Raw genomic sequence first — 25616 nt, forward strand, 5'->3', positions numbered from 1 at the left:
AAGATTCTGGAAGGTTTACATTTTTTATTGTATTATCCATTGAAGGAAACATGCTTCTGTGCATCCTAGTAAATATGAGCTTGTTTGTGTTCCCTCCAGGAGGAAAAGCTGACCAGCAAGAAGAGCGTAGGCGACAAAAACAGATGAAAGTCTTGAAGAAGGAGCTTCGTCACCTGCTCTCCCAGCCATTGTTCAAAGAGGACCTGAAAACCAAGTATCCCACTCAGTCTGGCAGACTGCCCCAGCTCACAGCTGCCCCAAGGACTGGCGAGTCAGCACTGAGCTGCCTCTCCAAACAGAAGAAGAAGAAGAAGAGGCCAAAAGAGCAGCAGCAAGGACTGCCGCAGCCAAGTACAAGTGCAGAGTAACTGCCCCTGGTCAGTGTTGGTGTCTGCACATGGTGTCTGTTCTCTGGTTGTATGCGAAAAGCTTCTTCCCACCCTTGTGCTTCACTCAGTTTCAACCCATTAGGAAAATTTCCTGCTCTTTCCCCATAGCAGGAGGGGTCTCAGGCAGGTTTACATTGTTTTAGAGTAAATCCTGCACAGCAGCTTGTTGTTCTGTATTCCAGTGTATACAGGCTTCTTTGATTTCCTGAATTAAAAACAATGGTTGGAGACAGAATGTCTTCTTATATTTGTAGCCAGGAAATGGGGTGTGCAGTTTCCTAATTAACTTAGTGGTTCCCCTGGGTCAGCACAGTGCTAGTTCCTGGAGAGGGTGGGAACCGTATCGTAGGCCTTGGCAGCTGGTCACTGGAGCACATTGCTCTAAGACCTCAGCACGTATTCCTGCCCTTGGCCATAGCGGCACCCTACCAGCCACCTAGCTCTGGGCCATTCCCTGCTGGCCAAAACAGCTTTCCCCTCAACCTGGATGCCTGTGCACTCTCCACCCTGCTGTGTCCTCCAGGAGCAGCAGTGCTCTCCCTGCAGTGCACTTCAGTGCCCTGGTCCCTCCTCAGAGCACCTGCTGTAGCATTCCCTGGGCTGAGGTCCAGGGCGACTGGGCCCTTGAGGGTTGCATCAGACCTGGTGTAAATTTGTGCTGAGGGAACGAATGTCCTGGTGCTGTCCCAGCTTTGCCCAGGGTCATTCCCTAGGGGAGCACCCATAGCTGCCACAACATAGGAGGAGCACAGATCTCTGCACAGCTCATCTGGATGTTCACGCAGAGCACACCTGCTTGGTCCACGGGGCCCTATGGGTTTGAAGAGGGTACACAAGAGGACCCTGGCCTCCCTCAGCCTTGAAAGTTTGGGAGGATGGCAGCAGGATTCCCTGAGCCCCTCTGGATAAATGACAGGACACTTGGCCTTGTGCCTGAACAGATTCAGATTCAGGTAGCACTGTCAACTAAGTGCCAGCTGTTATTAGATGCTTTTTATCTATTTTGATTATCAGTTCAGTCTTCCTTAAGGCCAAGGCAAAGCTTAAGTGAGGAATCTGAGGCTACGCTCAGGGCCACACAATAGCCAAGTGGGATTAGAACCGGAGAGCATCTGCCCTCTGGACACAGGGCAGGTTCAGAAAACTGCTTTTTTCTTGGGAAACAGCAGTGTCACCAGGGAATACACCTTCCTGGCTCCCAGTGTCAACTGGTGACCTGAGCAGGAGGAGAAAGCGCCCCTTTGTGGGAGGTCATCTCCTGACATGTGCCAGAGAGCAGGGGAACTCCACTCTCCAAATGAGGCAGACACAGTGGGGTCAATAAGCAGGTTTAAGGTGCTTGAGGAGCACCTGGGCCATGGGAGGCCTAAGGCCATTGTCATAGGCCAGACATAGATTCTTGAGAGAGCCAGCTTTCCAGGCTGTTCTCTCAGCTGGTGTGGAGAGGTTTGGGAGAGATCATGTGGGCAGAGCCTCCCGAGTGTCCTGGACCACCCATTAAGTAAGGAACATTCCTCCTGCATAGTTCACTCCAATACAGAGCCCTGTAGCAGGGTGGTATAGCCCTTGGGGACATGCCAGGTACTCAAAATAAAGAAGCTGGGACAAAAGTTGTTTATGGAAAACATTTTAATGTTAGGAAACTTTTCACTGGCTGCCCAGGGAAGCAGCAGGGTATGACCTCTGAGCATTCACTGGGCCACAGCCCCTGCCTCCCACTACTACTCATGGTGGCAGCGTGTTGGCTTAGACTTGTCTGATGGTTCCCCTGATGTTCCTACTGTTAGGGAAGCCACAGTCACTACCAAGGTGGCAGGTTTCCCCATCTAGCAGTGCTCTGCTCCCTGTGTCCCATGGGTAGAGCACCGACAGGTCAGGTGTGACATGTTTTCATATACGTGATTTCACCACTGTGATACCTGCTGTCTCTTGCAAATGTGAGGATGAGCTCAGAGAGGTGAAGAGACTTGATCAAACAACACAAGTGATGAGAGGCACAGCTGGTATTTGAACCCAGGTGTCAGGTTTTAGAGCCCTTTCATTTGTGCTTAAAATGGGAAACCAGCCCAAAGCACGCACACTGCTCCTCCTGTTGCTAAATAGTTCCCTTCAATTATTTCCTCTGGAAAAAAAGCATACACATGCAGTTGTAATTCACACCCTAAAAGCAACTTCCTTCCAGCATTTGGTCTGGAAAGAGGCGGCTCTGTGGGGACAGCAGGTCACCCAGGAAGTGGGGGTGCCAACCTGACACCATTCAGACAAACCAGGTGACCACATGGCTTCCTGAGTCTTGCCACGCCTCTTCCTCCCCAGTTCTTTCCCTGAGACAAAGGTCTGAGGGAAGATGTGGAGGCAATGAGGGCAGGTGGTTTGAATTTGACCGGTGGGTTTATGTAAAAGGAGAAAACCAGAGGATACGACCACGGAGATGACATGACCTGCTTCTGCCAGACTGTGGGCATCCTGATCCTAACTGGCTGATTCTCTCCTAGAAAAGGGCCCAGTGCAGCTCTGTGCAGCTCACCTGACCTTGGCCTGGAAGCCAAGGTCAGGTGAGCCACACAGAATATCACAGCCACAAAAGCAGTGAATTGGTAGCTACGGCTGGCTTCTGCTGTGCTTAAGAGCTCAGCTGGAGTGCCCAGGACCCATCTCACAACCCCCTGGAGCGGCCCGGGTATTAGCCAGCATCGTGTGTTCATGCCCTTCAGTGTGGAAAAGGACACCCTGGGATCTTGTCTGGCAGATGATACCAGAAGATACACCGAGTCTTGCGGTACTTGTCTTGGGTACTTGTCCTACCCAGAGCAGGGTGGGTTACAACAAATATAGAGATGACAGTCAGGTGGCATCCTGTGAAAGAGGGACATAATCACTTAGCTTGAGCCCGTGAGTCCAAATGCCAATGAAGGACAGTGGGAACCAGGGCCCACTTGGAACTAAAGCACCCCAACTCTGAGAATGCTGCTGGCTTTCATCAAGGCAAGAGTGATACAAATGTGACGATTGTGTCAAGACTTAGGAGTCTGCTGCCCAGTCCTGCGTAGACTGTCAGCAGACTCCCTCAGTAGCACCAATAGATTCTAACAAATCCCTGCACAATGAAACCTGTGAGAAAATGGCCTTCCATTAAATAGGGACCCCAGAAGGTGATTCTACACCCTCTGTCTCCCTGTAATCCTGCAGCAAACAGGTGGTTGGCAGCACCGCAAACCAGCCAGTGTCATTATGCTCCACTGCTGGGGCGTTGCCTGCCAGCCTGGGGGGGGACTCATAGGGGTCCTGGGGCAGCAGGGCGAAGAGCTTCCTAAGTGGGGGGCATGTCCAGGTGGACGAGTGAAGAAGCTGCTAGCCAGGGCTGCCAGGCCGTCTTCACCAAGGAAATCTGCCAGCGTCCACGGCTGCTCTTCTGTTCTCTCCCACCAACCCCTCGTCAGGCCATAAAGAAAACGGGTGGGAGGAAGGAGCCAAAGACTGCCTTGCAAAATGACTGTTCATCTGGAGTCCACAGCTGCAAGCTCCCCTTCCTTGATGTAATCTAGGACTTACTGGGGCTGGCAGGACACTTGCGGCTTCCTAGTCCCAGCCATGCACACACAGATTTGGGTGCAGACCCTAGACTTCATCTAGTCTTTAAAAGCCAGGCTGTTCTCCCCTGAGAGGTAGAGGGACTCCAACAACCTGAGTTTCATTCTGAAGGCTAAAGGCCCTTTGCTGGACTTTGGTATAAAAGTCTCTCTTTCTCTGTAAGTGAAGGGTGGGAAAACAGGCCCATCATGAATGGAAGGAACCACAAGGAAGCCCTCACCTTCAGTCAGCCATCCAGCAAGCCCAGCCTGACAAGACTGGACTGACCTTGACAGCTTCAGGTCAATCACCAAGTCAATAGCTGACTTGAGGTTTGCCTCCTGGACCTGGCAAGGAGAAACACGAGTTCCTCGTTTTTACACAACAGAATGTCCACACTGGCAGGAACCTCCTCCAGATGAACAAACAGGTCCACAGAGGGCAGGTGACCCACACAGGGTCTCACGGTTATTGGCTGGCATGCGGAGCCAGGGATCCTGGCTTTCTGGCCCAGAGTTAGAAGGTATTTGATCCTTCGTAAAATAAATACAAAAAATACACGAAGTTACCACCATCCATAGTGGGCAGGCCTCATTCCCATGGCTCTGCCCAAAAGGCTGTACATGTTCTAGTTAGAGTCCAAATCGCTTAAAAAACTGAAAAGCCGGCATGTTCCATTTAGAGTGCAGTCCCGTGAGGTGAAGGTTCCACTGCGTGGCCTAAAGTTAATCAATGTTTATCAGCTGCATAGAGGATGTTGTAGTGGGATGTTTTATAGAGCAGGTACACGGAAGGGACGGCGGCCTCGGGGAACACGTGGTGGTTCAGGGCGGTGTCCATCTCGTCCACATATTCCACTTGCAGGGCGATGTTCAGCGCCTGGGACAGGGCTGTGATCTGGATGTGGTCACATTCCATGGCCATGGGCTCCACTTCCTGCAAAGCCAAAATGAAAAACAAACCAGCTTAAGAGGGAGGCCCTGTAGAGGACAGGTGGGTTCAGCCTTGGCTCTCTGGGCCACGGTTACAGACTCTGTGCTGGGACAGGATCTCACTACCATGCGTGAGGTAGGAGCTGACCTCACTGCAGAGGAGGCTGAGGCTCTAGAGAAAGCGACTCAGTGGGAGATCACTGGAGCTGCAGATGCGGAATTCCAAATGAGGAATCTGAAAAGGGGGCTGGAACTTTTCAGGTTGTCATCAAAGATTCAGGGATGAAAGGACCCTGTCATCAAAGGCTTCCAGGCCAAAGTGCTCAGGGAGACAGGCCAGAGGGTGGGTGGGTGAGTATCTGAGTCTGGATGCTGACGAGACCATGGAGAAAGGCAGTAGAGGTGGCAGATGTGTCCCACAGAGAGGCCAGCTGCTACTTAGGGCCTACTGCTGTTGCCATGAAGAGTTAGGGCCTCGGGCTTGATCTTCTGATTTTTTAGAGACATCCAGATATTCATATAAAAATTACCCAATTGTTAAATACTGGCCCCTCCTTCAGAAAAATACACCGTTAACCAAAAACATATCTGGGGGCCAAGGTGACTCAGATTTTGTAAACAGGCTGGTCCAAAGCCCTGGTTTTCCAGGGGGAAATGCCCAGGGTGGGAAAGTGACTTGCCCTAAGTCACCTGGATCAGGCAGCTCCAGGAGGCCCGAGTGCTGCTGCGAACCCAGCGCAATTTGAATTGCAAGTGTAGACCTGACGCCCACCATCCCCTGGCCAGGGACAGTGGTGCTAAAGTTTGCAACAGACGGACAAGTGCAGAGCCCAGGGGCGGGGCTGTGTCCCCAAGGCCTGAGACCCTGGGGACCTACATGAGTGCAGAAGTCCTTGATGTCCATTTCCTCATCGATGAAGTGCCGGAAGAAGTCGGCTCGGTTCTTGATGAAGGCTGATGTGAGCAGGCGCAAGAACTGCACGATGTGGTCGGAAGAGCTCTGGTCGTTGAACACCTTGAGCAGGCTGGACACGGAGCCGTCCCTCTCCACCAGCTCCACCACACTGTAAAACTGCACCCCGCTGGCCGTCAGCTGGGGAGACCCAGCAGAACCCACCCAGGGGCTCCCTACGGGTTCACTTTGAGATTCTCGGGCCGTGGTAGGACAGCATTCTTAAGAGTCTGCCAAGGCCAAGCAATGGGGTCAGTGTGTCAGACCAGAGGCGCTGCAAGGGACAGGCACAGGCCCCTCCACCACATGGGCAGGGTTCCTCCACCTCACATTCAGCGTGGCACAGGGCTAGGAGTCCTGGAAGCTGCCCCTTTACTAGTAGATGGGGACAGCAAGGAGGGCAGGGCACTAGGCCCCCTGTGTCCACACATGCCACCAGCAGGAGCAATCCTGAACCTCCCTAGGCCCAGATGGGAGGAGACAGAGGTCCCAGGTGCAGAGCTGCAGGTGCAGAGCTGCAGGCCCAGGGCTCAGCAGGGCACTCCTGCCCGCTCCACAGTGTGGAGGGCCCTGGCTCCCCTGCAGTGTGGCCCTGGTGAACTCACAGCATTGAAGAAGTTTCGGAACTTGTGCTCCTCAAAGCCGGCAGCCAGAAGGTCACTTGGAGTCTGTAGGACACGCTCTTTGAACCTGAAGGCCAGTAGACTGGGTGATTACGGGAGAACACAGGGTGCCACCATGAATGACCACTGCTCAGCCCATGCCAACCCCACACACACCGAGGGGGTACAGGAAGAGCACCTGTCCACCTCTCCAAGCACTCCACACTGACCATCTCCTGTCCCCACGTGACCACCCGGGAGTCATCTACCGTGCTGCAGTGGAGGAGGTGAGGGACTCGTCCTCCTCTCTCAGAGGCCTGCTGTCCTCCTCCTTGTCCCTGTGGCCCCACCTTCTCAGTTCCATGCAACCTGCACTTGCCCCGCCCCCTCCATGGGGATCTCTGGAGTGACCAACACGCTTCTCTCATGGAATGCTCCTGCTCTGCCCATAGCACACAGACCCCCACACGTATGTCCCTTGGCACCTCACAGGCAACCCAACAGCAAGCCACGGGCCCCCACTGCCATTCCCCACTGGCACGTTCCTCCTGAAGCCCCTGCGACCCTCTGCAGGACACGCCTGAGGGGCTGCCAGAGCTGGTGTACACCCCCTCGAAAGGGCTGAGTTTGCAGCCAGGTGTTCACATGGTCATTATTAAAATCCAAACGGTATAAACTTACGATGAAACACCACACACTAAAAAACAAAGAGGACAAATACTCAAAGGTCATCCTTCTCTAATTATCTGGTGTCACCTATACTCATGAGGGCACGGGCCTACTGTGTCTGGTGGGCACACAGTAGGGACTACCATGTGTGGTACCTTGGTTTCTTCCCAACTCTTTGCTGGTATTTACACCACAGAAATCGGCCCCGCCCCACCCCCACCCTACAGCTATTAAACCCTTGCCAGGACCCCGTCACCGGTCACCGTCCATGGTCTTGCTCTGAGTTCTGCTCCTTCACGGAGCCTCTCACACTGAGCCTGCCTGGCACCTGCCATGATGCTGGCGGGGGCAGAACAAGGAGCCCCTGCCTGACCCCTGGCTCCAAGACACACAGAGCTGACAGCAGGGACCAGGACAAGCAGAACCAAGGAACCGCAGGCTGTGGGGGAAGGGCTGCGTGCCACGCAGGGACCAAGTGAGGGGCACACGTGGCCCCTTGCCATGCTCAGTTCTCCAGCCCAGCAGCCTGTCCCCTGGGAAAGCTGACAAGGACCTGGGAAGCAGAAGGTGTCACGAGAGCCTGCCACTGCTGGAGAAGCTTCGAGCTGGGCAAGGCCTGGAGAGCCTCGGGGTGGGGGAGCTAAAACAGGAGTGGGCGTTCCTGCCAAAGGCGTCCTGGTCACTTCCGGGCCGCACACACCTGAGACCCTGATTTGACCAGGAGGTGCCGCAGGGGAGGGCACAGACACAGAGCTGGATTCTGCCCACAGCTCCCCAACTCCATCAAGCTGTGGCCTCAGGCCCTGTCTGCACACACATGGGCGCCTACAGACCTCCGCTGCAGGGCTGCGTGAGGACAGGACTTTCTACTGCTGTGGCTGCTGTTGCTCTGCCCACCAGCACCCCCTCCAGTCAGGTCCCAGGGGAACTTGAGGGTCTGACCTGCAGCAGCCTCATGGTGGCCCCTGCCTGTCCCCAGCTGTGGCCTGGGCACTGGCAGCGCTCCAGGAGGCCGCTGCAGCTCTCTGGGTCCACACATTTTGTCCCCAGCAAGGCCAGAGCACACAGCTCTGCTCCTGGATCCCTGCCCCCCACTCCTTCTCCCCTCTGCCCCTGGGCCACCCACCCCTGAGCCCCTGCCTCATTCACTCCTCACCAAGACTGTGGGCTCCTCTCTGCCAGGCCTGGGGTACGTGGAGATGAGTGACCCGCAGGCCTCGCTGAGTGGGGCAAACCCTCGGGTTAGCTCCCCATCCGTGTGGGCGTCTCTGCGCCATGGGCCAACAGCATGACAAAAGAGCTGACACGGTGCACGCGTCATGGTCTAAATACTCACAGGAGCCGGCCACTTAATGCCCACGACAACAGCAAGCCACCACTCCCTGGGGAGAGGGAATTACAGAGCAGACATGCAGCCTTCCTGGGGCACTATGGACAGGACAGTCAGAGTCGGGCCAGAGCCCATGTCTGGCAGTGTGACAGGTGCAAGCTCCATCATCCTGATGGACCCTTTGCCTGAACGCAGGTGGCAGTAAGGGGTTGGGGAGCCTCGAGGGAGGGTTTCCTGGGCTCCTGGAGGCCTGGATATATTTCCAACAGGGAGTGACTTGATCCCATATTTGTTTATGAAAGAAAATGCTGGTGGCCACTGGGCGCAGGGCCTGTTCCCGGAATACTGGTCTCCTAACACCCCAGTACCTGGGGAGACTTGCACTCGATGGCTCCCAGATGTTTCAGACTTAGCATCACCAAAATGGAGCTCCACAATTCCCTGCCTGCCCTTTGCAGCAATGGCTACTCCAGGCTAGCACAGGGGAGGCGACTGGACCCTGTCTCCACCCACGGGCCACACTCAAGTCCTGCATGAACCTGTAGACGCCACCTTCTCAGAAAACTAGAATTGACACTTCCCTCCACGGCCCTTCCCTATGCTCCTCACACCACCATCTCTGTTCTGGACCCCTCCCCAGCCATGCCTCCTGGGCTGTGTCCCCACCATGCCTCCACCTGAACAAAGAGCCAGCAGGTCAGGTCCCCACTCTGCTCAGTCTCTAGGTGGCCTCCAGAACATTCAGCTGAAGGCCACAACCCCTAGAAAGGTCCAAGAAGCCTTGTGTGCCCTGCCCCCAACTCTGCTTTGCACTGCACCCAGCCCTGGCTCCTCAGCCACCCTGGGCCTGATTTTTCCCCACGACACTCATCGCCACCAGGCACACCAAACATGGCACCCACATACTTCCATCTTCTCCCACAGGGCACAAGCCCAACGAGGCAGGGATTTTGTCTCTTGCTCACAACTCTATCCCCAGGCTGGAGCTGGGTCTGCATGTGGTACCTCAGATGATGACTGACAAGCTGAGGGCCGGCACCCCGGCAGGAACAGGGGTGAGGGGAACAGCGCATGTGGAGCTGGCACAGGCTTGGCTAGCATCACCCTGCTGAATGCTCATGGCAGCTCTGAAGTGCACTATATTATCCTCCTTCCCAAATGGGGACACTAAGGCTGGAGAGGTCAGGACCTCTGCAGCATTAGCTTTGGAGGCACCCGGCCAGCTGAATACCTGGTCACACTCACTGGGGCCAGGCCAGCAGGGTGGTTCAGAACACCAGGGTAAGCTTCCTTTTCTGTGTTCCTCTCTTGTTGGCCTAGGTCACCAAGTACCCAGCCAATGTGACTTGCCTGGCTTGACCCAGACGTGCAGGGGTGCACAGGGCTGCCAAGCTCCTGGAAGGTCACTGACCTCTGGGCAGCCCTCGCCTCTACCACAGAGGGCAGCAGGCTCCCCAGCGCCAACAACTCACCACCTGTGCTGCCCTCCAGGACAGCCAGGGCCGACCCAGCACAGAGAACCCAGGGACACACCACCCCACGACCCACTCACTTGAGGATCTCTCTGCTCTTGCCTAGCAGAGACTCCAGGTAGGCATAGCCCAAGGCCCGGTAGAAGCAGTTCCCATCCCCTTTGGTCTTGCGGATTGCGGTGAATCTCTTGCTGAGTTCCTGTGGTCCCGGGAGAGAAGGACATGAGGACATTTGCAGTAACATGTGACAGTGACTTTCCTCCTAGGTAACACCTACTCGCTCCCTGCTGCCCACCTGCGCTCATTCACAAATGCACAGATACACTGACGTGGCCTGAGTGTCATGCATGGAGGACCCTAGCCTATCCCCAGGCAGCCTGCAGTAGGGGAGGTGACAGGTAGCTGAGTGATGGTGATAGGAGGGGTGACTTGGGGCAGGGACATCCACACCAACTGCAGCAATCAGAGAGAGCTTCCGGGAGGTGGGGGGTGGCTCGTGTCAGCAGACAGGCGTGGGCCAGGGGTCAGCGGAGCTGCCGGTGGGCACTGGTGCTACAGGTGGGAGGAGGGGCCTCCTCGATGCACACGGCCATGTGGACAGTCCTGCAGACATTCCTTGCAGGACAGAGGAAGGCCATGCCACTCCATGGGACTCTGCTCCTGGCTGCGAGTGGCCTGGATCCCCTTTCCTATCCCATGGGGCCGCAGTCAGGGTTCTGCCAGCAAAGCGTGGTTTTCAAGGGGTCAGGAACCCCAGGTCCCATCATAGCGACGAGAGGCTCAGAGCATGGGCCACCTGAGAAGGCTGGTGGGGTGGCAGGAAGTGCCTGGCTCCTGCCCCGGGCAGTGCACCCTGGGGAGGCCTGTGGATCTTTAGCCACCCACTGCCACCACCCTGAGCTGCTGAAGGACACCTACCCCATGAGGGAGCCCTTAGCAGCTTGGGTCTACAGAACTAGAAGAAGGGTTGGGGGGTGGGCAGCACTTCCTGTCAGTGCCGGAGCAAGCCCACTCCACCCTGGTGAGAGGAGTGGAGGAATCTGCCCAAGATGAGGGGCCTTGCTCCTCCCTGTCCTTGTCCCCAGAGGGAGCCTCATAGCCCCCAGGAGGCTCCTTTTCCTGAGAGGTCCCCTGGTGCACTGGTTTTGAATACGACCCAGGAAATCAGGCTGCCCAGTCCAAATTCCAACTGGGCCGCTCAGGAGCAGGCTCTGACGGTGCCCTGGCTTCCCCAGCTGTGAAGTGGGGATGCACAGTCCCTGCCCTCAGCAGTGATGAAGCTTAGTGAGCGAACTGAGCACCTGGGATAGTGCTCAGCTTTTAAAACAATGTCTTTAAAAAAAACAAACAAACAAACAACAAAACAAGGCATAGATTACTTGCTGAATAATCTGGAGTGTTTTAATCGGCCCAGGAACCCAAACTAGACTCTTAGACTTCAAAGCGGCACCTTCTTGACCCCTGACTCCAGTCCATTCCATCTAGGACCACCCCCAGCCTCCCTGTCCCCTCCTCACCTGAATTTTCCTCTGATAGATCCTATTTTCAGGATGATCCCGAAGAATTGATAGAATGTCACATTTTTCTGATATTAGGTTGAAAGATGTTTCACTCTGAAAGACAGGGAAGGTAGAACTGCTGTGATGATTTCAAAAGCACCCGACGGGGTCACCCGGCCATTACCTGGTGGATGGCCTCTGAGCTTCCAGCCTGGGCACGTGGCCAGCATCCTAGATGCCCACCCGGACTGTCACAGTGCTAGGACAGGGATGGTCGGGATCAGCATGGTGAAGAGGTATCTCTGGTTCTGAGGAAAGTCACTTGTGACCCGCAGACTGACCCATTTTGTAAAACATAAAACCTCCAACCTGCGCCTCCATCCTGCCTGGACATTCGCTCAAACATTCCTGTACATCCAGCCCCTGCCAAGGCCACTGTCACACACACACAGGTGAGAGCACCCAGGCCCCTCCACCCGGCCAGGCTCATATCTAGGGAAAAGCCCGTGATGAGGAGGTCCCCGCTGGCAGCAGGGGGAGGTTGAGAGGTGCCAGAAGGATCTGGAGATCTGGGGTCATGCAGCAGACATCTCCCCACACGGCCTCCGGCAAAGCTCACGCTGCAGCCCAGCTAAGTCAAGGTCAAGTCCAGTCAAGATGGACTGGCTTCCCAGAGCCAGGTCTCTCCAGGGCTGAGAACTCAGCGGGCGGGGAAGGGCCTTTTCCCAGGGCCAGGGAAACCACGGGAGAATCTGCTCTGCCAGCTTCCCAAGGCCTCGGGCCTCCACTCCTGCCTCCAACCTGCCCCAGATCCACCCTCACGTCACCATGAAAACACGGCAAGGGGAAGTGTTACTCAGGCCGCTCACACTTCCTGGGTCAAAGTGAGCGCTCCGGCAACCCAGGGAGGCCAGTGTCACACAGGGTACCCAGCTGGAAGGCTGTGCACCATATTTCTGTAATGGAAACCCAGTACCCCACCAGTTGTGCCTCCGGCCCTGACACCTAGCTGTCGCTCAGCTTGTCTCTCACTTTGGGCCTCTGACCACATGCAAGTGTCCTGTCGGCCTCATGGCTGACTCAGTAATGGGCACACCCCGAAGTGCCTCTGATGTCACAAACCCTGACACCGCTGGGAGAAGCCTTCTGGGGCCGTGATGACTAGCCTGCCAAAGCTGCACAGCCAGGGCAACAGTGGGGCCTTGGTGACACCTAGGGCTGCTCCTGTCCCCACAGGGACAGACTCCAAACTTCTCAGAACGACCTTCTCTGGCCCCAATTCCTACACCCAGCATCAGACCAGGGAATAGGCACTGGGACTGGCAAGGGTCATTGCTAGAAGGCAGGGTTGTCCCCACCTCCATGTCTCCAGTGCCACTTGGCCTCCCTTCGTCAGACTGTCTGCCTTTTCCAGTGTCCTGAGACCCAGGGCTCATCACGGGGCCTGGCACAGGGAGGGATAAGGAGTCTGTCAAGGGAACAAATAAAAGCCACCCTGCGGAGCCAGCCTGGGCTCCCCTGGAACCCGCACGTGTCCCTCTTCTCCCCTCCCCCAGACTTGGGGGGTTGGCAGCTCCCCAGAGGATCAGGGAGAAGCTGTCACCCCAGAGAGCAAGAGAAAGTCTTCCCAAACAGGGCCTGAGGTACAAAGGTCTGGGTAGGGGAGAGGAATCCTGAGTTCATTTCTAGAAGTTTCCATTCTATACTCTGCCAGACCTCATCAGGCCACATCAAAGGATTTCAGATCTTTAATTGCTGGTTTGCAAATAGATGCTGATTAATTAAGTCAGGAGGAGAGCACCTGGGCTTGGAAACAGTCTTTAGCATCTCCAGCCAGGCCTCTGGCTCACACCTCTGCCGGCAGCCGCCCCTCCCCCACATCCCTGTCTGCGTGCACCTGAGGGCTACCTGAGGTCGGGCTCCCCGCCATGCCTGTGCCACCCCCACCATCACATCCCCAGCTCCTGGCCAGCCCATCTTCCCCCTGGGCTGCAGGGACAGGGCTGGCTGGCCCTGGGCTGAGTCAGCCTCCTTAACCAGGCCCTGCCTCCAGCAGCCACAGCTGGCCTCGCAGCCTGACCTCAAGCCACATCCCAGAAGAGGCTGGAGACTCCAGCCTCACCTGCCAGCAAGACAGGGTTCAGAACTGGGGCACCATCCCCTCTTAGAGGGTCCAGGTCAGTTCTGGAGGTCCTGGCCCTGCCTGCCTGGGGCTGGGGTCTCTGCCATGGGCTGCTCCAGGCACTAGAAGGAAATGCCCCTTGCAAACATCTCCTTGGGGACATGATATATGACACAGGTATGCACCGAGTCCTCAAAGCTTTCATTGATGAGGTGACGATCGAGTGTTTGGAAGCCTCAGGTGTAAGGACAACAATCAGCCTGAGTTTCCTGTTGCTGCTACAACAAACAAGGACAAATCTGGTGACTTAAAACAACACAATTTTCTTCTCTTGCAGTTGGAGGTCAGGAGTCTAAAGTGTGTCTCACTGGGCTGCAGGTAAGACGGGAGGAGAGTGGCTTCTGCCAGGCCCGGGGACTCTCCCGCTCTGCTGCTCCCAGCTCCTGGAAGCTGCCTGTCCCAGTGCGCCACTCCTTCTATGCATGGCTCTGGCACCTCCTTCCACCATCACGTCTACCGACTCCAAGTCCCCTGCCCTCTTTATTCTTGTAAGGACCCTTGTGACATCACTGCACCCCCTGGATGACTTGGTGTCATCTCCTTAATTCAATCTCATCTGTGACTTCCTCTCGCCATGGCAACATGTCCCTGGGTTCTGAGGGGCAGGACGCAGACATCACACAACATGCTCCTCCTCTGTTGCTTGGCTAAGAAGTTCTGTTAGGCCTGCAGCTGGGCCCGGCCCAGGTCAGCGCTGGCTGGCTCTGCAGAGCCCTGAGCTGGGTGCTGCCCCCTCAAGTGCTGCCTGGGCTCACGAACATCCTCCCAACGGACTCTGAGTCTATCTCCTGCCAGGCCTCACCCGCCGGCGTGTGGGGACCATGTCGGGGTGAGCCGGAGGACGGGGGACTGTGTTGGGGTGAGCTGGAGGTCGGTGGGGACCGTGTCGGGGTGACCCAGAGGTCTTTGGCCTCAAAAGGTCACCAGCCACGGGGATGTCTGAGCAGCAGCTCCAGTTCACTGGTCCCCAGTAGCTTCCCCCTTGTCACCTGCTGGCTTTCCCAGCTCCCTAGCACACACCCCAACCCCCAGCCTCTTCCACTCTCCCCCCCACTGGCTGTGCTCCTGGGTCTGGCCTGAGCCTCTGCTGACTCCCCAGTGAGGCCGCAGCGGTGTGCACCGACCTCCGGCTCACCCCCAAATGGCCCCACCAACCTCTGGCTCACTCTGACACGGTCCCCAGAGACCTCTAGGTCACCCCGACACGGTCCCCACCGACCTCCAGCTCACCCCGACATGGTCCCCACACAGCCAGTGAGAGCTGCTAATGGTCGGGGAATCCTAGAGTGTCTGTCCCATCCCAGGCTCATGTGGCACTCTGACTGCCACTGTGACAGTATTAAAAGGCAGGGCTCTTGCCCCACGAGTGGACTCATGCCCCGCTTGATCTCTCCAGCCCTTTCGCCCCGGGACTCCTCCACCACGTCCACACACAGCAGGACCCGGCCTGCTGCCCGCGCCCGAGCAGGACATCCTGGCTTCCAGACACTCACCAAATAAATCCCTGTCATTACAGTCACGTGGGCTGTGACACTCTGTCACAGCAGCACAACCGGACCAAGACGCAAAGTCAGAACCAGGAGTGGCCTGTCGCTGTGACACACACCTGAAAATATGGAGGTGGCCTTGGAACTGGAGAAGGGTCGCGGCTGGGACAGTGCATGCGGGGGACCACTTCTGTGATGGTGAACGCAGCACCGAGGGCCGTTCCTGAGGCTCAGGAGAGGAGAGCCACGGGCAAGTCTGGTTCTCCGAGACTACTTAAGTGGCCATGACCAGGACACCGGTGGACCCCTGGACATGTAGGCCATGCTCGTGAGGTCTCAGAGGGTGCCGAGGAGCAGGGTGGCAAGGCCATCCTCACCATAAAGCGCCAAGGAACCCGCCGCCTGTGTCCGCGCCCGAGCGCCCTGTGGAAGGTGGGGCCGTGACGAAGGGGCCTGGAGGAAGGAGCCCCCGGGCAGTGAGGCCGGGGCTGCGGTGGCAGGCGATGCGAACAACCCACGGCGGAGTTCATAACTAAAGAAGTGGAAACCCTGAACCTGGCCAGCAGAGCATGAAATGTCCCCACAGGACAGCAAATGCAGGACTCGGCCAAGCCGCCCTTTTAGATGAGATCAGTGTGGATGGCTGGCAGGACCAGGTGCCATTCACAGAGACAGTGGGACAAAGAAGACCTGAGGCATTTCAAGACCTTGGAGGCAACTAGGAGCTAGGAGCCGGAGGGACAGCTGGGCACGGTGTCTGCAGCCCACAGTCCAGTGGAGCCCTCGCCTGGGTGTGGCTGGGTGGCTCCAGTGGCCACAGCTGTGGGCCCTGGCCCTGTCCACATGGGGCTGACCCTGCAGAGCAGAGGACGACGCTGCTGGGTGTGGGACATACCAGGACTGGCTACCCCTCCGTTCTCCCTCTTGGAATGGCGTGTCCGTCCCGTGCCTGACCGGGCACTGTGCTGGATGCACATCAACTGTGTGACCCACAGGATCACAGCAGGGACCTGCCCCACCCAGGACTCTGTACTTGAGTCTTCTGAGTTGGGACTGGAATGCGTGGATATTTCTGGGGATGCTGGGACAGAATGAATGTATTCTATATGTGAGGACATGGGGTGTGGGGGTGTGGGGGAAGAATGCTGTGGTTTAGATGTCCCCTCCCAAGCCACTATCAAGTATGAAGAGGTGGCTTCCTGTCCATTATAATTACCTAGTCTATGATATTCTGCTACAGCATCAATGGCGTCCTCACTTAGGAAAGGCCTGAACTGACCATGAACTCCCAGCTCTGGACACATTTGGTCCTTGCTCACCTTGCTCTCCCTAACCTCCAGCCATGATGGCTTTTTTGTTGTTCTCCAATGGGAAACACTCATTTCTACCTTATGGCCTTTGCACATGCTGCTCCCTTGGCCTAGAATGCTCCTCTGCTCTTTACACGTCTAGAGAGGCCTTCCCAGAGCACCTGACTGAAGCTCCTCTCCACACCCCTATTGCCTTATCTTGCTTCACTTTCTCAGGGCATGATCTGATAGGTGGGCTTACTTGTTCAGCTGTGTTCTAGACAGACTGCCAATTCCATGAGGGCAGCACCGTCTAAGCCCAGCAAAGCTACAGGGTATGGCTGCCCAAGGCCTTGGGGGCCCAACTCCTGCCTCCGTGTGTCCAGGAGGCAGGACATGGAGTCGAGCACGATGATACAGTTTGGATATGAGGTGTCCCCCAGAAGTTCCTGCTAACAATGCCGGAACAGTCAGAGGTACAATGATTTTATTTTGAGAGCTAGAACCTAATTGGTCCATCCTGGCTTGAGTGGATTATTGGGTGGTAACCACAGGCAGGTGGGCTGTGGCTGGAGGAGGTGGGTCACTGGGGGGGGGGGGACACCCTGGAAAGGTGCATCTGTCCTGCAGCCCCTTCTCTCTCTCTCTGTTTCCAACTGCCAGGAGCAAGCAGCTCTCCTCCCCTGGGCCCTCCCCCATGATGTGCTGCCTCCCCTTGGGCACAGACCAACGACTGGACCATCTGTGGACTGAGACCTCCGGAACTGTGAGCCCCAAATAAACTTCTCCTCTCTAAGTTGTTCCCATCAGGTCTTTTGGTCGGGATGATGCCAAAGCTAACTAAAACAGAAGATCACTCTTTAACCTTGAGATTTAAAATCTTTCACATAATGACCATTGGGACTCCACCTGTCACTGCCGGATCCCCAGCATCCGACACACTGTGACAACCCAAATGAGTTGGTTGTGCCCCCAGAATTGCTATGCTGAAGTCCCAGCTCCCAGACCCCCGGATGCAACCTAACTTGGGAACAGGGTCCTTGAAGCTGTGATGTTAAGATGAGGTCACACTGGAGTGGGGTGGGTCCCTCATCCTATGACTGGTGACCTTGTGAAAAGGGGAAATGTGGACCCAGAAACGCCCGCACAGGAATGTGGAGATGGGGTTTGGCTGCCACAGCCAAGGAACCACCAGGAGCTCAGGGAGGCTCCTGGCACAGACGCCTCCCTAGTGTCCTCAGAGGGAGTGTGGCCCTGCACACACTTGATCTGGGACTTCCAGCCTCCGGAACTGAGAGAGGAATCGCCATTGTTCTGCACACCCAGTGTGTGGCGCTGTGTTACAGCAGCCCAGCAAACTAAGGCATAGAGGGAACCGGGCCAGCGGGTCGTGGACTGGCCCCTGCCACCTGCGTCCACTCACTGCAGAGACCACCCACACCAACCACCTCTTACTTGTCAAAAATGCTCTGGTCCCTCTGCAATAGGGAGGCTCCACGGCACCGCAGGAGGCCCTCCACAGCTGGCCTGGCCCCGGCAGGTTTCCACTCCCTCCTGGCCTTGCTCCCGGTCCCTGGCCTACAGAGGCTGCGCACCCCTCAGCCCCTGCCTGGACCGGACGCTTCCTAAACACTCCTACGCATCCTCCAACGCCCCACTCAAAAGACCTCCTCGGTGAAGCTTTTCCCAACTCTCCCAGAGTGCACTGACCTCTCGCTGTGCCCGCAAAGCCCCCTCTCAGCCATGTCACTGGCTCAGGACTGCCTGGGTCCAGCCCACCTGGCCTACGGGCAGCGAGCTCCAAGAGGACCAGCTCTTGTCTCTCTCACTCCTGCCTAGCACCCGCCCAGAGATGGCGCACAGAGAGACCTTTGGGCTCACTGTTCACATCCAACATCCCCTCACTTATCAGGAATAAAATGCACCCTCAGGGAGCACGAGACCCCTTGCTATTTGTAGACCCTGCCAGTGGCAGCCCCCATCCTGCCAAGAGGCTTCATGGCTTCTACCCAGGACCTTGCCTCAGGCTTCGCCCAGTGACTTTGGCCTGGAAAGCAAAAAGCAAAGAAGCTATCTTTTCTAAGGACATTCTCTTTTAACCACCACCCCCACCAGGCTCAAACACTGTAAACCCACCACCTAGCTCAGGGCCCAGAGTAGGTGCTCAATAAAATGCCAGGAGAACAAAAGAGAGCAAACCTGCACAGCCTCCAGTACTGTTCCTAAACACTGCCACCACCGTGACTCCCAGGCAGGCGTCCTGTGGGATTAGGCACTTCATCCCCTCCAAGGCACCCTCACCCCCAAGGGTAAGGGTCAGGCCTAGGTGCTCAGGTCCCCAGCTGCCCTCTAACTTCTGGTCCCCTGAGTCCGGAGCAGATGGGAGAGGAGTCTGCACAGCAAAAAGGTCAGAACTTGAGGCCTGGCCCCTACTGCCCCTGTGTACTCTGCTACCCTGTGGTGGCCAGAGGGCATGCCAGCCTCCAGCTGCCAGGTGGCCCAGCCATCACCTCAGCTCCTGCCAGTCCCTGGTGGGTAATGCAAAAACACCTGAGCCTCCTTCCAGGACCAGCAGGGAAACTCTTGGGCACCAGGAAGAAGCAGGAAATTGGTGCTTCCAGATGCCCCAGAGGCCCCCAGACACGCCCAGCATGAGGCCAGCTAGTCTGGGAGAGCCGGGCTCAGGTGCCCTGGCTGCCCACACTCCCTCAGAGCACGCCTGGCCATGAGCAGGTTTTGGCCCCCGCCCCAGCCCCGCAGCTTCCTACAGAGGTGACCTGCTTTCCGCCCAACATGGGAAGGAGGAGGCCGAGCACAAAGGACCCGGCACCTTGTGCACACCTGTTTCCAGGACTCGCTTCTGCAGAAAGGCGGCAGCTGAGTCCAGGGCTGCCCAGGCTTCCCTTCCTGGAGCCCTCTCAGCAGTGCCCAGTCAGGGATATGCAAAGCTCCTGGCCCAAGCCTCTGGCTTCCCAAGGGGTGGAGGTGAGCTCCCCGACCCGACCCCCAGCCCCTGCGCAGGGCTGAGGTGCTCTGGGTGGCCAAAATGCCCAGTCCCATGGCCACCTGGAAGTTGTGCTGATGGGTTACACCAAGAGCACGGGACCAGGAGCCCAGAAGCTTCCACCCAAGTCCCATCCCAGTGGGAAAGCAGCCCCTTCTGCCTGGCCTGTGTCCCCACATGCTCAAGCCCTGGTCTGGCCTCTCCTGGGGCTCTTTCTGTGCAGACAGGACTCTGCTCAGGGGTCCTTCTAGTCGGCTTTCCCCTAACTCATGCCTCCCAACTTGAGGCAGCCTCTCCTAATTACAAAGACCTGTTGACATCTGAGCGAAAGTCCAACCACCCACAGGGACAAGCACCTGGACCTGGCCACCCGTGTCAGCCCTAAGTCCATTCCTGGGGCAGAGGCAGAGCGGCAGGAGAGGAGTGGGTTTTGATGGCCGAGCCCTTGGTGGGTGGGGCTGTGAGCCTCGGGCGGGAGGGCTACTTAACAAAGAGGGGACAAACATAGCCCTGGAGCCCGCCCCCATCCCCACTCCACACACCACCCCTGCTCCTGGCGGGGCGCCTACCTCGCGACTTCATGGGCCACCTGGGGCCGATGTGCCAGCCCGGGGACCTCGGCCCAGCTGGGGCCCTTCTGCTGGGCATCCCTAGGGAACAGCGGGACGCGTACCGGGGCCCCAGTACCCGTTCCGATTTAGTATTCCCGGGGGTGGGAACGCCGCGGGGACAGCGCTGGAGAACGACCCTCGCGCCGACCCCAGTCTCGCGAGTGCACATGCGCTCTGGAGGCGGCGACCCCGCCCCCGCACCCTTTCCCGTTTCCCCCCTGAACACTGACCATAGTGACCGGCGCCGTCGGGCCACGTCCCGCCCCAGCGAGGAGCGATCCGGTGCGGGAGGGTGCCGCAGGAGGCGTTGGTCGGCTCCACCGTTGGGTTGGGCGGCGGGGGCCTCGAGGGCGTGGGGGGCGTGCGGAGAATACACCCGACCGCTCCGCAAAGCAAAGGTTAGACCGCCACTGTGTCCCAGCAAGACACACGCCCTGCGATTGACGTCGGAAGTGAGCAATCAGAAGCCGGGACATAAGGCGTCACAGAAAGTGGGTGGGACTTCACGCGCCTTCAGCCTATGTTTCAGGGCCCATTTGACAGGATGCCACCCCTTTTTAAAGATACAGAAAGATTTTTAACTAGCCTAAGAGTTAGCCCAACCCAAAGAAGACTAGGTCCTCATTTGTCAAGCCTGAAGGGCTTTTAACTGAAATAGCAAACTGCAGTCTCCTGAAATATTAGCTGGCCCTCATTAATTCATAAACAAGGTCACATAAGTATAGTTTGCTCAAGATGAGACTAGACAAGCACTTAAGAAATATATGTCCAATAACGTCAAGACACCTGCCACCCCTGTCTAGCCACTAATATTTTACCCCCTTCCGGCTCATGAGTCAGTAGGTTGCCATGCACCCAATTGATGTTTGTTGAATGGCTGAATTTTCAGCATGGTTGACGCTGTGGCTCTGGAATTGTAGGGGTGTGTAGGAGGAACAGACGATGAACCAGGTGTGGGTGACTCACATTGGCAAGCTCATTATTACTGGGCCTCAAACGAGGAGCATTTGTCATTTGAAGATTCATTCACTTGACCCCTGGAGGAGCTACTGTGCTGGTGGTGGGGGTGGGGGTACTCCGTCCGACATGCATACCCCAGGGCACACACCCATTTTACGAGTACAGGTGCCAACTTGGTTCTACTTTGCCATGGTGTGAAAGCGATCACATTTGGTAGAAATGATCCTTGGAGTTTTGAATTTTGATCTTTTCTGGGCTTGGAATATTCATCTGATACTGCTTTAGGATACTGGGCAGCTCCCGGTCCACCGTGATCAGAAGGAGAAATAAGGGAGGCTCTGCCGAGTGCCGGGTGGCTAAATGGGGTGTGTGTGGATGGCGGGTGTGTGTGGATGGCAGGTGTGTTGAACACACATCTGGCTTATCATCGTCTTGATTTCAGGTGTAACCCCATCATAAGGTGGGGCATCTGTACTAGTACTTCCAGGAGACTATTCTCCTCCCCACCCTTACCCTGTGCCCCAGGCCCCAGGCTGGGCTTCTGGGCAGACCAACACCTGTCTTCAATGGGGTATCATACAGTGGGTAGGGACCATGGGGTCAAGAGAAGCTGAAGGAGCAGCAGCAATAGCAGCTGTTTGCAGGTGACACAGAGCACTCCCTGTTGGGCAGCGTCCCAAACTCTGAAGACATATTATCTTACTTGATTTTCTTAGTTCATGGGGGTAGGTCCTGTTTTTACTATCCCTATTTTACACATGAAGACATGAAGCACAGAGAGATTAAGTTATTTGCCCAAATCTACACCGCATGCAAGCAATTTTCATTTAGTCCCAGGTGTCCAACTCCAGAGCTGGTTCCGAATTCGCTCTACCAGAGCCATATGCGTGGTGGTAGGAGATGTGCATACTCCCATGCGCTTATTTGCTTTTTGGAAAGTTTCTGACTTTGTGTTTTGCTTTGAGATGGGTCTCACTACATTGTCCAGGCTGGCCTTGAACTCCTGGGCTCAAGCCATCCTCCTGTGTCGGCCCTCGTAGCTGGGACCACAGGCTGGTATTTTTTTTGTTTTGTTTTTTACAGCGAGGGAAGTGACAGGAGCAGCCCAGAGCTGCAGAGCTGCTGGGTAGGTAAGGCTGGACCCCTGGACTTCTGACTCCTCCTCCATTGCTCAATTCAGGATGTGTGAGGCCCCCCTCCTCCCCACTTGGAGGAATGACTGAGCCAGGAGTGGCTTCATGGGGTGTGCTTTGGGGTATGGGTGAGACCATGAGTCACCTCAGTTTGCCGCCTTGAACGAGCTGCATGAATACCTGAGCCCCGGGCCCACTCCCCCCGCCCCCCAGCCCCGCAGCCCCAGGCTCCTCATGGTGTGTGGAGGGAGCATGGACTGGAGTCCACAAGGAACACTGGGACCCTGGCTCTAGGTTCTGCCCTCCATGCTGTGTGTCCTCAGGCAACTCCCAGGTCCTCTCTGGGCTTCTTGTTTCTCGTTCAATGAGCAGGTGGGACAATCTGGGTGGTTATAAAAAGTTTAATAGTAGTGAGGACTTCAAACAAAATGCCCTGAATCCCAATGTATGTGAAATGGAATCTTTCTTCCGTTGAAGCTCAAATGAACAAAGAATAGCGTCATCTCTCCCGACTCTAACTACCCAGGCTTCTTCCTGAGCTTGGTGAAGGGCTGATTAGAAGGGAGAAAGGTTGACCAAGCCTCCAGTCTGTCTTCAGGGTGGCTCAGAGTTGAGAATATGAGCAGGCTCTGGGGCTGCCCTGGGAGGGTCCATGGGTCCTGCCTGGGGTGACCCATGAATCGACTCCCCTCTCCCAGCACCCCTGCTGCCCAGCGTCCAGGTGCCCAGTGGGGGACAGAGGCCGTGGCTTCACCAGTCCTGGGGAGAGCGAGGCCTGGGGTGTCTCGTCCTCCAGCAGAGGACCTGGCACCTGGCTGGGCCCCCCTGGGCTGGGCTCTGCTGTCCCCATGTCTGGGACACATGGTCTGACCTCCTAGGCCGGCCATATGCAGGCATCTCCCAGGTCGGACCCCTCACTCCCCACGTGGCCCCAGCGCACTGTTCCTGTTCTCCTCCTGACTTCCCCACTCCTCAGGGAGCTTCGGAGGATGGCGTCCAGTGCCCACAGCCTTCCCCGTGCCTTCCCACCGCTCAGCACCTGGCCCTCCCGAACGCCCGTCTCACAGGCTCTGCTTCTGAAATCCCACCTTCCTTCACCGTCTGCCTCCTCCTCCAGGAAGCTTTCCCAGACTGGCCAGCAGCCATGAATCCCCCACTCCATAACGTGGAGATTCTTGTCCTCTGAGTGCTGACTCCTTGACACTGTGATTTGGAGGGGACAGCAGACATGGTGACGATGAGGGTGGGCAGTGGCACCAAACGTGTGCCAAGTTGCCTTGGCATCACCGCCTGGATGAGTCACACCTCTGAGCCTTGTTTCCGCGTCTGTAAAGTGGGGTGCCCTGACCCTGACCCTGTACTTGGTATCCAGTAAGTGCCCAGTAAATGTGGCTTTGCTTGGTAGAGGCTTGGGGCCTGACTCTTGCTCACCCCTGTGACTAAGCCTGAGGGGACAGGGATCGCGGAGGCCTGAGAGCTGCCCTGTGACATTAGAAGGTGTAGATGCACAAGTGGCAGGAGGGAGCTCCTCGAGGCTGTGTCTGGGCCTGAAAGCGGGGGTCGCCCGCCCTCCCCCAGGTAACGAGGCGGAGCTGCTGCAGGGGAGGCTCAGGCGGCCACCCCGCACTGGGGGAGCCAGGGCAGCGCAGGCCCCTCCTGGGCTCTTCACCTGGTGCCATTTCGAGCACTTACTGCTTGCTCTGCCTGGGAACCAGGAACCCCTGAGGCAAAGCACTTCGCCCCTTGTGAAGTACAGGCCCTGCGTGGTTTGGAGTTTCCATGGCCACAGGTCAGCGCTGACACCCCCTAGCCATGAGCCGGATGTGTTGGGTCTCCCCTGCTGGGAGATCAGAAAGAAGAGCTGGAGTGGCCGGCCTGGCCTCCCCTGGCCCCAGCCCCAGGGAGAAGGACCATGGGGCCCTGGGCTCAGTGGGTGCCCTAGCTCCCACCCCCAGGGGCAAGTCGGGAAAAGATCTTCCCAAGAAGAAAAATGGGATCAGAGAATGGGGAGGTTGAGCTAGCTGAAAGGGAGAAGTTTCTGGAATACGGCAGGGTAGAAGGAGTGTGTCAGAAGAGAGGCGTCTCCTGGGGCGGAACAGGAGACCCCCCCAGCCACCTGTCACCCACTGCATCATCAGAGGAAAGGCGTGAGCTGCCTGTACTGTTGGGCCCTGGCCTGGCAGAGACCCCCGTCCTGCCCTTGAGGACACCGGGTGGCTCAACAAGGAGTGTGGCCATGGGTCCCAGGACAGGTCATGCTGTGCCCTTTTTCTGCACTGAAGGAGTTGCCGAGACCGCACAATCACCATGAGGGGGAGGAGGGAGAGGGAGCCCCCGAGGGAGGGAGACTGGCTTCTTCCCAGGGAGATGGGCACGCAGGCCGAGTCCACCAAAGGAACGAGGCTTCCTGCGCCCCGAGAGCGGGCGGCACAAACAGCTGCTCTGGCCTTTCAGAAGTGAGGCAAGCCCAAGCAGTTAGCCCCACCCAGCGGTGGGTTCCTCTGCTGCGGAAACAGGGCCCACAGCCCCAGAAGGACAGTGACGGGCCAGGTTCCCAGAGGGCTGCCCGGCTGTGAGCTCGGGGCCTGGGCTCTGAGTTCAGAGAGCAAGGGTTGCGTGCTGAGTGCCTCCTGGGCAAGGTGACAGATGCCCCTGGCTTCCACAGTGGGAGGAGCCTTGGCCTGGTCTCTGGAAAGCTGAGGTCAGTGGCAGGTTTCCAGGGGTCCTGTCTTGGCTCCCCTGTGGCGGGACACAAAGTCCTGTTGCCTTTTGTCCCCAGGGACCCTCCCCGCTCTCCTGAGCCCTTGAGTAACACTCCCTTGAGGATGGAATGGACCAAGCCACTCACCTCTAATCAACAGCGCACAGCTGCCGCCAGAGCAGGGCACAGCCGGTCTCCACGGTCGGCCCGCCCCGCTGACCGTGCTGTTCCTCAAGAGCAGGCCGCCAGGAGGTTCTCCTGCAGGAACCAGCGGAAACCAGCCGGGTGCAAGATGGCTGCCCAGGGCCTCTGACAGACCCGAGCCTCCTTATCATCTAATCTCCATGCCCAATGACACCCAGCAGGGCCAGGACCGTTGACCATGGCCATGGTCGCGGCCAGGAAGGACCAGACAGGGAAAGACACCAGGTGGTGCCTGGTCGCCGAAACTGCACCCCCTTCCTGAAAACCTGGTGCCACCCCTCCTGCCAAGCTCTGCAGCCCGTATCTGGCTCTGCCTCCCCTGGGGGTGGGGAGGTTGGTCCCCGAGCCAGGCTCCTGCTGCCCCCTTCTTTGGCCACAGAATAAAACTTTGCTGTTGATGCTGGACTTCAGACCTGTTCTTGGCTCCACAAAACCTGCGGGGAAAGGACCCTCCTGTGAGGCTCTCCCTTGCAGCGGGGCTGCCTTCCATTGGCCACACAACCACGGTGACGAATGTCATTGCCAAGATTAGGTTCCCAAAAGCCTGTGGCCTGGCTTGCTCGGTCCCCTTGTTCTCTCACCTTCTCATGAAGTGAGCAGATCCGGGTGACCCTCTGGAGGCCCTCAATC

The 25616-nt window shown here is 57.1% G+C and overlaps 2 protein-coding genes across 3 annotated transcripts in view; one reads left to right on the forward strand and one right to left on the reverse strand.

Annotated features, from left to right (window-relative positions):
• The window catches only part of Ddx24 (DEAD-box helicase 24), an 18300-nt gene extending 17676 nt beyond the window's left edge, over window positions 1-624 (forward strand). Inside the window, exon 9 of the mRNA XM_046440580.2 lies at window positions 100-624. Coding sequence (XP_046296536.1) covers window positions 100-368 — 269 coding nt within the window. The 3' untranslated portion in view covers window positions 369-624. The remainder of the gene's footprint in view (window positions 1-99) is intronic.
• The window catches only part of Otub2 (OTU deubiquitinase, ubiquitin aldehyde binding 2), a 21241-nt gene extending 762 nt beyond the window's left edge, over window positions 1-20479 (reverse strand). The window contains exons 1-6 of one of the 2 annotated variants that reach the window (XR_009226394.1): window positions 20219-20479; window positions 11434-11529; window positions 9997-10115; window positions 6449-6533; window positions 5769-5963; window positions 4201-4895 (exon numbers count right to left, since the gene is read on the reverse strand). Coding sequence is in view for 1 of the 2 variants with exons in the window: in XM_046440585.2 (XP_046296541.2) it covers window positions 4689-4895; window positions 5769-5963; window positions 6449-6533; window positions 9997-10115; window positions 11434-11529; window positions 20219-20464 (948 nt within the window). In the remaining variant the exon portion in view is untranslated. Of the gene's footprint in view, window positions 1-2000; window positions 4896-5768; window positions 5964-6448; window positions 6534-9996; window positions 10116-11433; window positions 11530-20218 lie in introns of those variants that run through there. The other variant, XM_046440585.2, reaches the window with a different exon arrangement.
• Window positions 20480-25616: the final 5137 nt, after the last annotated feature.

This window comes from Marmota monax, unplaced genomic scaffold, assembly GCF_021218885.2.
Source record: "Marmota monax isolate L192 unplaced genomic scaffold, Marmota_monax_Labrador192_F-V1.1 WCK01_AAM20220418_F8-fsc00017, whole genome shotgun sequence".
Lineage (NCBI taxonomy): Eukaryota > Metazoa > Chordata > Mammalia > Rodentia > Sciuridae > Marmota > Marmota monax.